Source organism: Rhinolophus sinicus, linkage group LG02 (assembly GCF_036562045.2).
Source record: "Rhinolophus sinicus isolate RSC01 linkage group LG02, ASM3656204v1, whole genome shotgun sequence".
NCBI lineage: Eukaryota > Metazoa > Chordata > Mammalia > Chiroptera > Rhinolophidae > Rhinolophus > Rhinolophus sinicus.
Window position 1 is genome coordinate 46,381,773 of NC_133752.1, and position 17,933 is coordinate 46,399,705.

Genomic DNA, 17,933 nt, shown 5'->3' on the forward strand with positions numbered 1-17,933 from the left:
ATTAAATACTAACACCTACCTTTACGCCTCGCTGCTTATTTTCCACTGGTACTAGAAATGTTAAACAGCAAGCCAGTCCTCACCTTCTAGTTTCTGGGAGGGACAAAAGCACCTTCTGAAGGTGGGTCAACCCCACGAGCCTATTCTAATTAGGCAGGAGCTAGTATCAGAGGTGGCTGTCAGAGCAGAAGGGTACTGTGTTTTACCTTCAAAAGTTGGCCCTGCAACTCACTAGTTTTGCGACCCTGGGTAGGCCTTTAACCTCTCAGTTTATTCTCCCTCTCTACAACAGGAATAATAAGTAACACTTGCCTATCTCATAAAGTTATTAGGCTCAGAATTAGATAATTAGGCACTTACTATGTGGCAAAATAGACACGATCTTTAATCCTCACAACAACTCTATAAGAGATAAGACAATTATTAAGATTATACTCGTTTTATAGAAGAATTGGCATAGCTATAGAAGCAAGTAGAACTAGAATTCCAAAACAGTTCCGACTCCAAAACCTTCACGCAAAAAGGAAAGGTAAGCTATTTTCATTTAACATAAAATGTGAATCCATCCTGAATCACCAGTGTAATGGTTTCAGCAACTGGTCCATCAGGCCATGTTTTAGGATCCCATCTTGTTCTTAACGCGAACACGTAATTTATCACATACAGGTTTCGAGTTTTAGAGTTTAAAACTGCCGTGACTTACTAGGGCGTGTGAACACGCTCCTCAAGCGTCACCAGCGAGAATTGCTCACGGTGAACACGTCAGAACAGAACACGTTTCTTTAAGGGGGGTCGCCATATGGTCTCTCAAACGAGGTCTCCAAATAGCTTCAACACCAGCTCCTTATATTTAAAAGTGTCGTTTTCAGGAAAAGGCCTGACTCAGAGCCCACTTTCCCTCGTGGGCTTTGTCCAGCTTGTGCGGGTCCTTGGCTGTGTAACCCGGAGGCCCTCGCGCCGAGGGGACCCCACGGAACTAGTGTCCGGGGCACAGCGCTCCGGACTCCTCGTGGGCGGGGCCCACACCACAAAGCCCTTTATTGAGGCCGCGACGTGATGCCGGGCGCTCCAGCCCTGGGTGCCGCCCACAGTTTCCGACCCGAGTAGAAAAGAGGCGTGTGCCCGCAGCGCGGGCCCGCAAGCTGTGCGCGGCCATGTGCACCTAATGGGGCGCGCCCTCTGCTGTCGGTCCGGAGGGACCACTTCCCTTGGGGACCCCCAGACGCCGGTAAGTGGCGGCCGGCACCCCTTCTGGGGACCTGACCCTGAGGCCCCCGCGGAGAGGGCGCGCCCGCAGGTGGGAAGGAGGAGCCGGGCGCGGGCGTGGGAAGGCGCCCGGGGAGGAGTACCTGCCCCTTCGCCTGGGGTCCTGCGACGCCTTGAGGGCTCCATCCGCTGTCCCCAGCGGTTTCGCACAAGGAATTGCCCATGGGGGTGGGAGGCAGACTCACCTACTATAAAACGTGTGAGTGGGAGAAGTGGGAGGGGTGCTTAGAATTGGACACTTTATCAGTTCAGATTTTTTGAAAGAGGAAATATCTGGGTAAGTTTGCATTTCTTAAAGGGCTAGGGCGGGGGAAGGGATTCCCTGTGCCCTGCGCAAGCATTTATATCTCTTAACATTGCCACAGTCTGAGGCATTTTGGTGATGCGGTGTTTGAGCAGGTTTGGCAGGCTCAGGCAATGACAAAATACCATGACGGAAAATCGATGCTGTTAACCTGGCATTTTCTCCTTTCAGGGCAAGAAGTGATAAAATGAGTTCCTGGAAAATAAAAGAGAAAAAACACAGTTCTACATTAGGAGTTCAGCTTCAATGAACATTTATTAGGGACGTTCTGACATTCAGAAATGCCTTTTTCTGACTCTTTTTATTATGTGAACATTTAAAAATATTCAAGGGAAAACCATTACTTAGGTGTGTTGCAATCATTTCAGGCAGCGAACAGAGTATCCCATCATCAGGCACCAGTGTTGGGAGGCTGGGCTGTAATAATTCACCATGGCTTATGGCTTGCCAAGAAAGAACACAGTGAAAACCATTCTGCGGGGCAGTTGTTATGAAGTGTAAGTATTTTTATTATGGTAAGCATAGACTTGGGGTGGGGAGTGGCCTTGCTAAAATAAAAGTATTGGACACTCTTATGCTCCCCATGAGATACTAGACTGTATGAGACATATTCAGATGTCTGGATACTGTTGTTTTGTTGTTGTTTTTGCAACTGCTTTTATAGGAATTTAATTCCCTTACTTGGTTTTTACAACAAAACAACACTTTGAAATGACAAAACTGAGGTTCAGAAAAATGGCTCAGAAAAATGGTTTGACCAAAGACACAGTCATGGAGCAGGGTTAGAGTCTCTGTATTCTAAAGCAACATTTTCTACTATTGCCCACTACCTTAAAATACCTCTGTAGATAGTGCACGTTTATCTACAAATGCCTTGGTGTCAGGTACACCTTAACAAGAATCCTTAATTAGCTGGTTCAAAGGGTTGGTTTTGCATCCTGTACACTTTGACAACAATGAGCTATGCAATCAAGAAGACCTGGGCTCAAAGTCTGGCTCTGCCCCTGGCGACCCAATCAGCCCTGAGTAAATTATTTAACTTTTCTGTGAGTAGGCCTCCACATCTGTGAAATGGACATATCAATACCTATCTACTATATGGTGTGGAATACAAATGAAATAGTGGATGTAAAGTTCTTGCACGTTGCCTGACATATCGTAAACCCATAATGAACATGGGTTGCTAATGCTACTACACGGTAGTTTCACTCTGTAGTATCATGCTATCTTGTTTTATGTTTATTTGTTTCTAATTTTTAGACTTTTTTTTTTTAACCTCTCTGCCACAGTCTATGACATATTTACCATTATGGGTCAATTTAATTTTTCTTTCGAACAATATTCTGAGAAGGGCTGGTAAAACCAGAGAGCTATAGGAAAATCAGAGAAAAATCACTATTGCATTTTATTTAGTTTTGTCAGTTCAGTATGTGTTTAGACCTTGAACTATAGGCAAGTACAATTATAGTCAATATTATTATAAACCTATCTTTTATAATGAAGATATTCTTATGTCTGGAGAATGATTTAAAGCACTGATTCTGCGGTTTGGGTTTGCAGAATTTTATATTATAAATAATCTCTGTGAAACGAATGCCTTCTCTATCATTCTCACAGGAAAGTATTTGATATCATACTATTTATAAGAGCAGCAAAATTAAGAGGAACAGAATGGTGGTAGCACTCTTTGGCGTTCATTTGCTAAGCCAGCTCCTCACCTTGGGCTTTTTTTTTTTTTTTAAGTGTTTTTAGAAGATTATTTTAAAAATACACTAAGAACATACAAACAGTATAGAAGCATTTGAAGGGAAAATAAAAAATGCCATTTCTCATACCCTATTCTCACCCGCACCCCAGTCCCACTCAGAGGTAAAATGTTTTATATTTCTCTGTCTGTTATACAAGATACACACACGCGTTTTTACACATGGGGTTATATTGAACTTTGCTCCCTACCGCACTGTATCTTGTAAAGCCTAATGATTAAGAGCACAGATTCTAAAGTCTGACTTTCTGGGTTCAGATTCCAACCCACAACCAACAGCCTTGTGACCCTGGGCAGGTTGTTTTCTGTCCTTATTTCCTAATCTGTACAATGAGGATGATAATAGCACCTGCCTACCTAATAGAGTTACTGTGGCAATTAAATGAGCTTGTACACATAAGCTGATTTAAACAATGCCTAGCATGTAGTAAGTGCTAGATACATATTAGCTGTTTTATTGTTCATCTCCCCAGATTAACGTAAGGATAAACCTTATTCTTTCCTTACATGTATGTGCCATAGTTTGTATAACTGGGCTCTTCTTGATAACCATTAAAGCTCCTTCTTTGTTTTTTTTTTGACAATGCTTCAGTGAGCATTCTTATAAATACATCTTAGTGAACTTATTCAAGTACATCTATGATAACTGTAAACTTCAAATCACTCCATAAATTAGATGATAAAGTAGCAAGGGAGCTGGAGGTGGAAAACAAAAGGGTGGCGTGTGTGTAATACCCTCAGTTCCCTTTCTCATACCAAAGCAGGTCTTTCCCCTTTCCTCATGCATATGAACTCACATTGGCTGTACATGAGAAACATATAGGTGATATTTTAAATTTCCTAATTAGGATGCATAAAACTCTTCATTTAAAGTTCATTTAACTTCTGAGCCTCAGTTTCCTTGTCTACCTGCATCGTAGTTGTAAGGATTAAAGTAAGATCACATACTCAAAGCCTTAGTGTATACCAAGCACCCTGCTCAATGCATGATTTGTTCTTTCCCTAATGTGACCATATTTTTGATCAGCCATAAAAGACTTGCAGCTTACAGTTCTTAACTACATCCTCTTAAAAGACATGAGATGATTGGATTGACTCCAGGGAGGCTATGTTGTGAACAAACGTTCATGTCGTTAAAATGTGTGGTAATTTTTCAATATGTATTTACATTAGTTCGTATATGGCTCCTGCTGGCTAGATTTGCAACTGTGGAAAATCCTGAATACCTCCCTGTAAATCAAAATGTATACTGGAAAATGGAACTAAGAATTAATAAGATGTCTTCTGAATCCCATAGTAGATGCTTAATAAATATTTGTTGAATGAATTAATGAATTTTTGCCCCAGACAGGAACCTTGGGATCTTGCACTACTTACAAAGGTCTGGTGCACGAACCTAGCCAAAATCAAGTTGCCTTTCTTGGAAGAAATAGCATTTGGTAGTCCTGTACCCCTCAAAATACATAAAACCAATAAGGATGGTCTGCTCCCTTCTGCAGAATGTAAGTTTCATAAGAACTATTTTAATAAATTGCAAATTTTGTTTGTTATTTTGCTTACTATCAGACAAATGTTTAAATATGCTCATTCACACCCATACCCCCATATGTGTAGTCCTGTCTTCTTTTTTTAGTATTCAAGAATGTGAATTTTACTGTTATAAATATTCAGTTTTGACTAAATTATGCCTTGTGAAAAAATATTGGATTGCTTCATGTATTTTATTTTTTAGCCCTCAAATTTGAAAGAGAGTATGAAATGAAGCGCCTGAATAACCTGAAATGTCAGGAAGATGCAGCTAAGGAAATTCAGTTTTCCCTCAGGGAAAGGCAAGTTGGTTTGAGAAGACCTCTTCCACCTAAGTGACAGTCACCTCTTAATCGAATCTGTACTCTGGCGTTCCGCGTCTGAAGGGCATGAAAGGCTGTGACCTTTCACTATGTGAAATCTGGTGCAGATATATGCATGCCCACTGGTTGATGAGCTAATCTGACAGATCTTCTGGGTCCCTGCCACATACTTGTTCCATTGTATCACAAGCAACAGCATGGTAAATAGATGAAAAATACATCTGGAATTGAGTCATTTGTGCTATTCATTTGGATTATTGAAAAGTTGTACTAAGGGAAGAGGAAATGCCTTGTTAGAGACATTATTTTTTTGCATCTATGATCTGGAGCAGGCACCAAAAAGGAGAGAGAGAGAAATTCCTTTAAAAATGATAAATGGTGAAAATTTTTGTTTGCTTAAGAAAAATTGTAGATTTCTTTTTAGTAATTCTACAGTTCCCAATTTTCAATAAAATATTATTATTCTCATGTGGTACTTTAAAGTAGCAGGTAGCTTATTTAGGTTTTGTTCTCCTAAAAAATTGTCTTTTTCTTCCCGCCTAATTTCATATTGTCTCTCTGGGATGCCCTTAGAGCATGTAGAACAACCAGATAGTGAAAGTGACATGAAAATACAAATAACTTATTATGAGGAAAACTTATTCGTACAGAGTGGCTAGAGTATGGGGTATTGGTTAACTGGAAAGTATTGAATTTGCGTGAACCAATTTTCCTAGAATTTGAATTCAGTAAAGCACAGTTAGATATGAAAGTTCTATTTAAGCACAATTTAGTGTTTATTAGATGATTCAGTAGACGTTTTTGGGTCTTCTGGTATTTTAACCGTCATTATGAAACACATTGTGGCATAATGTTTAAGAGTACAGACTTTAGACCTGGCTGCCTGGTTTCTTTCTTACGTTTGCACTCTACGGTCTAGCCAAGTGCTTAACTCATGTAGGCACTCAATACCCATTACTGATTATTGATTGAAAATTTCATATGGTTAAAAGTCCATAATAGAAAGTATACATGGGAATAGTATGTATGCATGGTGAAAGTGGAGGAAAGAATAGAAACAAAATACTATCTTCTATACTGGGAAGTCAGTAGAAGATGCCCGAAAAGGAAAAACCAAGAACTAGCAATACCAAAGTGTAATTTGGAGACATGGAGGTAAATAACAAAATGGGTGAAATTAGTTGCCTCTGTGGAGGTTAAAATGAGTGGCAGGGGTACACAGAACTACTGTTTTTAAAAACAAATATTTATTTTACCCTTTAAAATACTTCTACAACTGATAATTTTTTAAAAGAGAAAAACAAACTGAGTTCCATTGAAATTAAGAAATTTTCTCAAGGATATACAAAGAATCAGGGAAAGGAGGGGAGAGGACTAGAGCCCAGACCTGTTAACTGAAACCTGGTTTTCTTTCTACTGCTGTCTTAATGTAAATCTGATTTTTAAGAAATTAAGACTTACTAATAGCAATAATGTTAGATTCCTGTGAATTCAAAGTCCAACCTTTTTCCAAAACCCATGTTGTTAAGCCACCTGCTTGGTCCACCTTTGGCCTGACTGCCTGTATGTCCTATTGCAAAAGCTGATATTGGAGAATATGGTTGGTATGGAGCAAGTACGCCCTATTCTGAAATTCCCCACCTAATTACTGGTCACCCTGGGCCACAGAAGGCCTTCTGGGCAGCAGGGTAATTTCCAGTAAGTGTTTTGTGTCCCGATTTAAGAACAGATTGTTTTTGTAGGATATCAGCTCCCAAGGGGAAGAAAGGAAGAAAGAGTTGGGACACATGTGCTTCCTTTCTCCTTCCTGACAGTCAGCTCCACTTCCCTTGGGGTGGACTGAACAAGGGGACAGAAAGAGGCCAGGTAATGCTGTTGGGATACTCTTCACATGGAAGGAAACCTCTGCACTAGAGAAGTGTTCCTTCACAACACCTTTATGTGTGATGACATACGAGACACATAAAGAGAAAAAAGATGAGACAGAATAGGGAAAAAGATACCCTGAGTTAAGGTGAAGTTCAGGAGGCAAGATGGAAGGACATCTCTTTTCTTTCCCTCATCTGACTCACTCTAGACTCCTTGACTTTTGTTCTGTATATTTGTTCAGTTCCTACTCTGGGTGGTCTTCTGTGTGAAGAACCTATGGAGGCCATTTTTAAGTCCTTGATAATTTTTAGGATAGCTGCTCTCAGGAGATCTGGCAAGGCCCACATCATTTTCGATCCCCTACAGCCCTGGTAGGTAAGAAAATCCTGAGAGAGCCCCACATTCCATCAGTGAGTAGTGGGAACTAACATTTACTGAATCCTATGTGCCAGGGACTGCACTGCGCTAGTGCTTCCCCACATCTTTCAGGTCGTGGCACATATAGAAAATTATACTGTTCGTACATTCATATGACATACTGGAGTCAAAGATGAATGAGGATGCTTAAGGCCAGAGGTGAATGGCCCAGGGGCTCTGATCAACCCAAGGGCTGAGGGAGTACCTCCTTGGCACACCCATCACTCATGCGCAGCCCTGCATTGTGCCACAATGGTTGGGAAGCCCTGCACTGCTCACCTGGCATCCCTTATCCTGTGAATCGTCTCATTTATAGACAAGGAAACTGAGGCTCATGGGCTAAGCCACTTGCTTTAGGTTGAACAAGCAGAACTTGGTATCAAACCAAGCTTTTTCCTAATCTCAAGCTCACATTCTTTGCACTACATGATGTTTTCTTCTAAAGGTCCCCTGGACACGTGGTTCTAGCCCTGCACATCACGCATTGGATCCCTTCTGGTTGGCAGTTTATTCAGTTACAGTGCATTTCAACAAGAATTTATTTGGTTCTGATCATCTGTCAGCACTGCTTGGTGCTGGGATCTAAAGAAGAACAATGGACTGTCCCTGTTCATTTTTAAAATGATAAATCTTTAGGTGGTTTCCAGTTTTCATTATTACAGACAATGTTTCAGTAAACATACTTAAACAAGTCTCATTATGCACATTGTGTGGGAATTTCGATTCAGACTCAAGGCCTAGAAGAGGAATTTCTATGTCATAGGATATATATTTCAGTTCTGCAAAATAATGCCAATTACTTGCTCAAGTGGCTGTACCAATGAATGCTTCTTCCAGTAGTAAATGAGCATATTGGACATTTGCCTTTTTGTTTGTTTATTCATTCATTTTTGGGCTTCCCAGAATCTAACCTTTTTTCTGTGGTTTTGTGAGTTGAGAAGCCAGATTTTTGCTCTGCCTGGTACTAAAAGCCTGGGCACAAGCATGTGGCCAAAGTATGCCAACTGGATTCCTCCTCCTGGGACATTGGAGAGAGAGAGACACACACAAGCCAAACTGGTTTGGAATTAATTCCAGTGATAATGGCCTTGGCATCCAAGGCCCAGTGGCAGGGGCGGAAGTAACATCAACAGTGGTGTCAGGTGCATCTTAACAGACCCTTCCCATGACAAGATTTTAGCTGGGTTTCCTGGAACCCCTGGGCCTACCTGTTTTCTGAACCTAATTCTCTAGCTTTCTTATTCATAGAGTTCATACTGTGAGCTCTCCACTAGCTTTCCAATGACTTCCATTTCTCCTACTAGAATTGAGTGTAGTGCACTCTTTTCATACAGTCAATCACAATACACTGAAGGGCTATGAAATCAATTTAGTGGGTATGACCTACATTTAAAAAATGAAATAGTATAGAATACAAATATTAGAGTTCATTGACTATTGTAAAGGTAGTGATTGTTTTATGAAACATATGTACATATAAAGATACAAACATGTGCTAGATTGCGGAGGAAAATGTTCTTCTTATTTTCGGTTATTGCTCAAACATTTGAAAAGTGGTGTTGAAGAGCATATGCTCTCCATTTGGACTGCTTGCCTTCCAGTCCCACTTGCCAGCCTTGTAAACTTGGGCCAGTTACTTCAGCTCTGTGCCTTGCCTTCCTCATCTGTAATGTGGTAACATGTGGAGACTGCTGGTTTTCTACCAAAATTCTTTCCCCCTTCTTTCATCGCTATGCTGTTTGGCTTAGTTTATGCTGCTACAAAAGAATATGAAGACTGGGTGGCTTACACAATAAACATTTTTCACAATTCTGGAGGCTGAAAGTCCAGAGCAGGGTGCCAGCACCGTCACATTCTTGGTGAGTGTCCACTTCCTGGTTTATAGATGGTTGCCTTCTTGGTGTTTCCTCCCACGGCAGAGAGATATCACCTCTCCTGTTTCTCTTCTTATATGGGCACTGATCCCACTCACAAGGGTTCTACCCTCATGACCCAAATACCTCCCAACAGCCGCACCTCCAAATACCATCACAGTGGACATTAGGGCTTCAACATGAATTTTGTGGGGACACAAACATTCAGCCTGTAGTAGTGTTGTAACTAAGCTGCATGACTGTGCAGCTAGGCCACATTTGCTACTTGACTTATAATTAAGTCTGGCTAAGTTTTTGCCAATAGAATGTATGGTAGTGATGTCCACCACTTTCAAATATGAACCTTAAAAGGCATTGTGTATACCTCTTCCATTACCTTTTGTCATTCTTGGTGGGTGGAGCCCTGACGTGGTGGTCACCCGGCTTGGCTATGTATACAGTGATGATGTAGACACTGATGGTAGAACAACACCTTGGAAGGGGCCTGGGTCCTTGAGTAACTGTGTGGATTTCCCCCAACCTGGAGTACTCACATCAAGACTGTTGAATGCGAGAGAACTGTCTTTGTTCTCTGAGCCACTGCATTTTGGGATCTCTTTGTTACATAAATCTCATCTTTACCGTGACTAATGCACTAACTACCTCATGGAGCTGTTGAGGATTATTCAAGCAATTCCTGGTATATAATAAGTACTACATAAGGTATAACTCTTAAGAGTGTTTTTGAAATCAAGAACCATGACTAATTGGAAGAAGCTTGTCTAAAGGTATAAACTTTCAGTTATAGGATCAGTAAGTACTAGGAATGTATGTACAACACGATGGCTTTAGCTAACACTACTATATGATATATAGGGAAGTTGTTAAGAGAGTAAATCCTCCTTGTTCTCATAACGAGAAAAATTTTTCCCTTCTATTGTATCTATACGAGAAGATAGATGTTAGCTAAACCTCTTATAATCACTTCACAGTATCTGTAAATCAAACCATTATACTGTATACCTTAAACTACTACGGTGATGTATGTCAATAAAACTGGACAAAAATAAACAAAAAGAATATTAAATAAAAAGAACCCTGACTAGTAAAATGAGGGGTGAGTTTAGCTCAGTGGTTCTTTATAAGGGGTGGTTTTGCCGCCCCTTCCTGCTCAGGGGACATCTGGCGACACCTGAAAACAATTTTGGTTATCCTAACTGTGGGAGATCATAAAGGCACCCAGTGGGGAGAGTCCAGGGATGCTGCGAAATATCCTACAATACACAGGACAGCCCCCCACAACAAAGAGTTTTTCAGCCCCTAAGGTCAATAGTGCCAAGGCTGAGAAACCCTGATTTAACTGATCGATTTAAGCTACTCAGGACTCATCGCTGAAACAGAAGGTTGTGTCAGACTGCATGGCTGAGTATCATGAGATGAAGTATTTCCCCAAAAGAAATGCAGACTATTTTTACCATGACAGGAGGAGAATGAATGCTAAGTAGCAATTAACAGATGTCTCCAGTACCCTTTTGGCTACTCACATTCACTTGCACCCTTCTTTCCGTATGTATAAACACACTCATGGATTCCTCAAAATTGTATCTAGTTACTGTATCAGGCCCAAGTTTAGGATTTCAGGGTGATACACAGTCCTTGTCTTTAGTCTGGACCTTGCAGTCAATAGCTAAGCAATTTGGTATCAACCCTAACATAACTGATATACTGTGATGGAAGGAGAACAGAATAGATGCATACAATGAAAAGGTTGGGCTCTTTAGTCTTGCAGATGGTCTTGGGTCACAGAGCTGGCAATTCCTCCCTTGTTTTTGGCGGGGGTGGGGGGGTGGGGGGCAGGCAGAGAGGGGTTCCTGAAGCCATTCAGCCTTCACTGAGCCATCAGCCCACCATTACAGAGCCCAAGGGGCAATCTGTTTGCAATTTTCTTTTGCTTCATTTAGAAAACAAAGGGATAGGAACAAGACAATAAAGGTATTGACAGGGAAGTTTAGAGATGTTTTCATGGTTCCTCAGAATAGATATAACCTATGAAAAGAACTAGTGACTTTGGCTTACTTTATTTGTAATAATGGTCATAATTCATTAGTTTTAATTGATCCCTAAAGAAGGAAAAATTTGCCCATGTACTGAGAGTCTCAGGCTTTCTTTTGGAATTTTCTAATAGGCTCTTACTTTCCATTCATCTGCTTCTTTTAGTTTCAATCACAGCATTGAAATGTAGGTATAATCTCTTTCATGGACTTCAACTGCAGGAACCATTTTTTCTTACATCAAATCAAATCTTACATCAAAGCAATTTCTTTCAAGTGCCAGAGGCAGACTCCCTCTCTCATTGTTTTAGAGATTGCTCACCATAGGGGTATGTCCTGTTGGAATTCAGTCTCCTGCTCTCATCAAGTATGTAGACTAGGTAAAGAGAAAGCACAACCTTAACCCAACAAATGACCGCACACTTCCTGGGCTGTATTACCTGCACCATCTCCTTTCCCAGGAGATCTGTTGCACCAAAGCTCAGGTGTTCCCAGGAGAGTGACTGTCAGAATTCTAGCACTGCAGTTTAACAATATTGAAATGACATAAGTAGTGAAAATAGCTGACATAATTTCCTTCGAGATAAGATGAGGGTTCTTTCTTTTTTTTTTTTTTCTTAAACTTTTATTTATTTTGTTAAGTGTGTTTTTCAGGATCCATCAGCTCCAAGTCAAGCAGTTGTTTCAATCTAGTTGTGGAGGGCACAGCTCACAGTGGCCCATGTCGGGATCAAACCGGCAACTTTGTTGTTAAGAGCACCGCGCTCTAACCAACTGAGCTAACTGGACACCTGCAGGAGAGTTATTTCTTAACGGTGGTCTCTCACCCTATGTATGTTTTTTGTTTTTCCTCATTAGTGTTTTAATATTTGAAAGAAATTTCTAAGTTTTACTAACAAAAGGCTTTGAAAAACAAATCAGAGAATCGGAAGCAGGAAAAAGGGAGAATTTATTTACTTATTTTTGATACTGACATTGTTATTTTTCTGGGTTAGATGCAACACATGTTATTCACAATAATATAGGGAAGAGACATGAGGACTGTTTCTACAAAAGAAGGAACTGGGAGGTTGGATTCCAAGCCTGCTAGGCCTATGTGCTGCCAGACACAGCACTCAGGCAGACAATCAATCACACAGCACAGACCATCCAAAGGCTCCCGAGCAAAGAGATCCCATTATGGCCATTCCTGTAGTTAAGCCTACTACAAACAAGTCACAGGTTGTGCCTTACAAAAGTTAAAGATAAACCTGCCCCTATTCTTCTTGCATCTTACAGAAGCTAAAGATAAACTTACCACTGTTCTTCTTTTCTCTTTCCCCTATACCATCAAACTTTCCATGGAAACAAAACACACACATATGTATTTATCTTCTTGATGATAGCCATTCTAACAGGTGTGAGGTGATAGCTCATTGTGGTTTGGGTTTGCATTTCCCTAACATGCAGAGCTATTAGTGAAGTTGAACATTTTTTCATGTATCTGTTGTCTGTTTGTATGTCTTGTTGGGAAAAATTTCTGTTCATGTCCTCTGCCCATTTCTTAATTGTATTGTTTGTCTTTTTGTTGTTGAGTTGTATGAGTTCCTTATATATTTTGGATATTAGCAGGGAGGGGGGATGGTAGAAGAGGGTAAAGGGGGTCAAATATATGGTGATGGAAGGAGAACCGACTCTGGTGATGAAGACATAATGCAACATACAGATGATGTATTGCAGAATTGTACACTTGAAACCTATGTAGTTCTGTTGACCACTGTCACCCCAATAAGTTTTAATAAAAAAACAAAACAAAAACACATGTAAACCCTAGCCTGGGGGTTAGAAAGAGTCTCTCTTCCACTAGCGATTAGAGACCACCACTCTGTGAGGTGGCCTTTCTTTTCTTCCTTACTCTCTGCTAAATAAACCTACTTTCACTTTAAACTCTATATCGGCTCTCATTTGGATTCTTTCCTACAGGAAGCCAAGAACCTTCTTGGCTCAGGGTTTGAGTCCCCACTCCAGGGAACTCATCACTCTGCAGCATCAATAACCAACACAATACCCAGTATTCATTGAGTACTTCTAATAGCTCAGGAATAGTAGCTATGGGTAAGATAAAAAAGCTCTAAGTTTGTACCAGATGCTTGGGGTTGATCTTCCTGTGAAATGCTTGATCTCAGCAGCACCCTTTATTTTGATTAATTTTGGCTAGGGAACTAGGTGCCCGTCCTCCTGGCTTAGCAACTGAGAAAGGTGAAAAAATGCTTCTGGCCCTTTCTAGCCACGGCTTTAGGGCTTAACCTCCGATGAAAGTATATAAGGAAGAGATAAACGGCCATTTTCATCATTACTGTAAAATGTCTGACTTGCCTTGGTTCTACTCATTCTTCGTAGTTGGTTGACATGGTCAAGGATCTGTTTTGCTCACGCACGTTTATTTTAGGGAAGCCATTATAAAGTGGCTTACAACCTACAGTGAATGCTAAGAAATACTGTTCGTGTTTAAGATCCTGAATGTTTGAATCAGGTAATTACTTTAAAATAAAGGAGTGATTCAGACATGTAAATTAGGATATTACCCTTTTCAGCGTGGATGTTATTCTTTCCTAATATCAGTTAATGCATATTTGCCATGCACCTATATTTCAGCACCCATTATGGCATATGAATTAAAGTTTTAAGTTGATGAATAGTAGTGACCAGGATGTGATATTTAGTTTGAGTAGCATGAATAATATTATTTATTATTATTCATGAGTGAAACTCATGAACTTTTAAAATTTCATTATTTTTCATATACAGTATAGACTCTGGAGTCAACTCCTGTCATCTTGCCTTGTTATTTAGTAGATTAGCCCATGTTAAGCTGTTTAACCTTTATAAACCTCTTTTCACTCATGGGTAAATGAGGGCAATGGTGGTACCTGCCTAATAGAGTTGTTGAGAGGATTAAATGAGATACATATACGGGAGGAAAATAAATCTTTTTCCTCTACCCATCTTGGGTTCTCCACCTGGAGCCCTGGCACCCTGTAAATTAGACTAAAGGACAGATTAATGCGAGAAGAACAAACAGAAGTTTATTAACATGTGCATTGCACACACACGGGAGCCCTCGGAGATGAGTAACTCAAAGAGGCGGTTTGAACTTGGGTTCATATAGCATCTTAACAAAAGGACAATAGATTCTTAGATAAGTGACAAGACAAAGGAAAAGGACCTTGAACTTTTAGGGGTGGCAAATTGTGGGAAGACAATTTATGGGGAAACTAGTGGTAGATAAGGGCAAGTAAGTCAGGTAACGTAGATTCCTCTGGTCTGATAAAGGTCTAGACATGTTTTCAGTGATTAAGTTCCGTCCTTCCTGGTAGAGAGGGGAGAGGAGACATCTTTATAAATTTATGTCTTGGCTTAAGCTAATAGGAGGAGGGCAGAGAGCTATTCTTGTATCTGCTTCTTCTCAACTGTCTTCCATTCAAAATAATCCTCATGCTAAAGTGACATATTCTACTACCCTTCACACGCAAGGGACCTATCACAGGAAGAACTCATCGGATGGTAGTTGTTGTTTCTGTTATTATAGAAAAATCAGTATCAATAATTTGCTCTCATGGCTGACCAATCCTGTTAATCTCATTTATTCCAACTTGTGGATTTTCTTCTCATAATTCCAGGATGGAAACAGGGTATGCACATTTATGGTTATAATCTTAATAACATCTGATCTGATGAGCTGAGGCCAGAAAAGTTTGTTGGGAAAAGAACCACAGATACATTATATAGCATAGCACCAGTGCAGGCTAAACAGGTCTTTCTAGTTAGTTTTGTTGACAAGGTGCTTCATTTCCCCTTCATTTTATCCTGTGGATGGAGCAGGTACTGTTTCAGGCTGAACACTTTGTGAACCCTTCTCTAGGTCCTGACTTGGCTCTCAAGTGCTTCTCACACCCTTGCATTCCATTTTCTGCAGGTGTCTTTTACCTGGAAGCTCTGGCATTTATTAGGCTCCCTTATAAAAACCTGGGAACAAAGACAATGACTGAGCCGTCTCAACAGTCTGGCTTTTCATGGAGTTGTCATCAGGTTGTTACCACCTTTTGGGGAGCTTCTTGAAATAACCACCACTTCCTCTATCTTTACTCCTTTTCCTTATAAAAATAGTATAAATTACATTATTCTGTAATTATAATAAAAATAGTAGGTTATAGTAATAGTAACTCAAAGCCATTTCAAAGGTACTAGATAGTACAAAATACATAAAGAATTTAAAAATCATCCATAGTCCTACAAAGAGGAGCGATCACTATGAAAATTTTAGTCTTTCCATTTAGTCTCTTCCTGTGCTTATTATTTTAACAAGGCTGGCCGCATTGTATCTATACCCTTTGATATGGATTTTATTTTTGCTTAACCTTCTAACATCAATGTTTCTCTTAGTTAAAATGTTTGCTTTTTAAATAGCTCCATAATGTTTCATTGTATGGTTGTACTATAATTTACTTAAAGTAGTCTCACTTTGAACATTTAAGTGAATCCCAGTTTTCTGCTTTTGTACATAATAATGCTATTATAAATAAGAATGCATTTATAAATAACAATGCCTTGATAAATAGGAACATCTGCCCCAAATAAATAACACATTTTTTGCTAGTATTGCAGCCTATTTATTAAAACAGCTTCTTAGGTTTATCGTGACAAAGGTTATTAGTACATATTGCCAGACTTTTCCAGAAGGGTTCTGTGAATTTTCAGTCTCACTTGCAGTATATGAGAATGTCTCTTTTACTCAACTCTTACCATCAAGATAGTCACTTTAATATTGCTTTTTTCTTACTGATAGGCAACACATACTATTTTATGTTAATGCACTTTAAAAATTATTAGTTGATGTTGTTTCCCAATGCCTGTTAACTGTTTTGTGAATTTCCTTTTCAATTATTAGGCTCTTTTTTTTTTCTGTGACATAATAGTGTTTTTATTTTTTTGAGGTTTGATTTTTAAAAAAAAATATGGAATTAGATTTTTTACCTTGTGTTTGTCTGACAACCAATTTCCTTTAAACTTGTTTTGGATCGATGTCTTATGAGTTTACCTAAACTCTTTCGGCACGTATAGAGTTTTTTTTATGTCCTTCAAACTTTTAGAAGTTTCCCCTTGTGATAATTTTCCGAGTTGGAGAACAATTCTATAGCCAGGTTTAATTACCTTTCCTTTCGGTGCTTTTCTTTCATCCTTTATATTCTGACTGAAGAGCAGAGTGAAGAGCACAGGCTTTCAAGTTGGTTTTCCTGAAGACTATCTGTCACCCCCTAATTTTATTGGCATAGAACAGAAATACATGGAAATACATGGAATAAATCCTGTAGAACTGTGTCTCAAAATTAAGGTGCACATATGTGGAACATATTCAGGTGTCTTTTAAGTTTATGAGCATACGAGATAAAGTTAGAGATAAGGGACTAGTTGGTTTATTTCTCCATCTTTATGCCAAATAGTGTTTTATCCCTGAGCTACATCTACCTGGTTGCCAGTCTTTTCAGCACGATTGTGCTATATAGACTACTTTCCATTGCTTCTACTTCAGTGAGCTCCAGGGAAATGGGGAAAGGCTGAAAATTACATTGGAATTTAAATCCTAAAGTTACAATTTACTTGCTTAATAACCTTGGACAAATCACATAGCCCCACTAGGCCTTTGCTTCTTTATCTGTGAAGTGGAGAATGCTAGTACTTACCTCTTAGAAGGGATGAGAAGATTAAGTGGGATCTCATGTCCTACCTTACCAGTTTGGGGTATAAGTTTGGTCATACCTTTTAACAATTTGTAATTAATCATTGAATCCCTACATGCCAATAAGTTTGGGACCCCCTATTTAAAATCTCCTTTGCAAATTAACCAAGAACCCCAGAGGTTTACTCTTCCAAAGAAGTCTCCTTCCCAACCCCAGACAGAACGAGACTCAGAAACGCCTGACCAGTCCACTGGTAGGCCCTGGTTTCAGCGGCTATTATTTTTGTTGGGATCTTTTAAAGGAATTTGTCCCACCTATTTCAATGGACACTTAGCCCATTTCTCGTCTGCTGCTTTCTGGTCTGAATCCTTACACACAACATGGCTGTGCCCAAGTGTGGCTGCTCTAGGTTACTTCTCTTTAGGTTATATCCACATACTCAGTCACCGCGTCCTGTATTGCCTTGTGACATCTCTGCCAGGATAACTGGAGCCAGAGGAACTTGTCACCAGTCCAGACATCCCTTTCTTTCATGGTGGGTTATTGGATCTTGGTATGTTTTCGTGCTGGTGGATGTCAGCTGGAACCATCCTAATTCATTTGAGAAATTCTGTAACAATGAATTTTGAAAGAGTAGTGGCCAAGGTCACCTTCCCTTCCAGGAGGCTTCTTAGGTCCACTCTGCAAACTTAGCTTTCCATTCAGTGACTCTTCTAGGAACAAAGGTCTGCCAGGGAATTTTTATTTTATTTTATTTTTTTATAGATTTTATTAGGGAAGGGGAACAGGACTTTATTGGGGAACAGTGTGTACTTCCAGGACTTTTTTCCAAGTCAAGTTG

General features: G+C 39.9%; 1 protein-coding gene across 2 annotated transcripts; it reads left to right on the plus strand.

The window, feature by feature from the left end:
- Positions 1–876: 876 nt before the first annotated feature.
- Positions 877–8,333, plus strand: LG02H4orf36 (linkage group 02 C4orf36 homolog). 2 transcript variants are annotated; one of them, XM_019731373.2, is made up of 4 exons: positions 877–1,228; positions 1,939–2,067; positions 4,683–4,837; positions 5,068–8,333. In XM_019731373.2, exons 2-4 carry the CDS (start codon positions 2,003–2,005, stop codon positions 5,199–5,201), a joined length of 354 nt encoding a protein of 117 aa, XP_019586932.1. In that variant the 5' UTR covers positions 877–1,228; positions 1,939–2,002; the 3' UTR covers positions 5,202–8,333. The 2 variants fall into 2 exon arrangements, with proteins under 2 accessions (XP_019586932.1, XP_019586934.1); XM_019731375.2 differs by lacking the exon at positions 877–1,228 and adding an exon at positions 1,334–1,465.
- The last annotated feature ends 9,600 nt before the right edge of the window (positions 8,334–17,933 follow it).

What these genes read in the sequence shown, in the direction of transcription:
- LG02H4orf36 (XM_019731373.2), top strand. Translation starts at nt 2,003, where the DNA reads ATGGCTTATGGCTTGCCAAGAAAGAACACAGTGAAAACCATTCTGCGG. An exon ending in CGGGGCAGTTGTTATGAAGT is followed by an intron (nt 2,068 to 4,682) that starts GTAAGTATTTTT and finishes TTTTTGCCCCAG; the next exon opens with ACAGGAACCTTGGGATCTTG. An exon ending in TCTGCTCCCTTCTGCAGAAT is followed by an intron (nt 4,838 to 5,067) that starts GTAAGTTTCATA and finishes TTTATTTTTTAG; the next exon opens with CCCTCAAATTTGAAAGAGAG.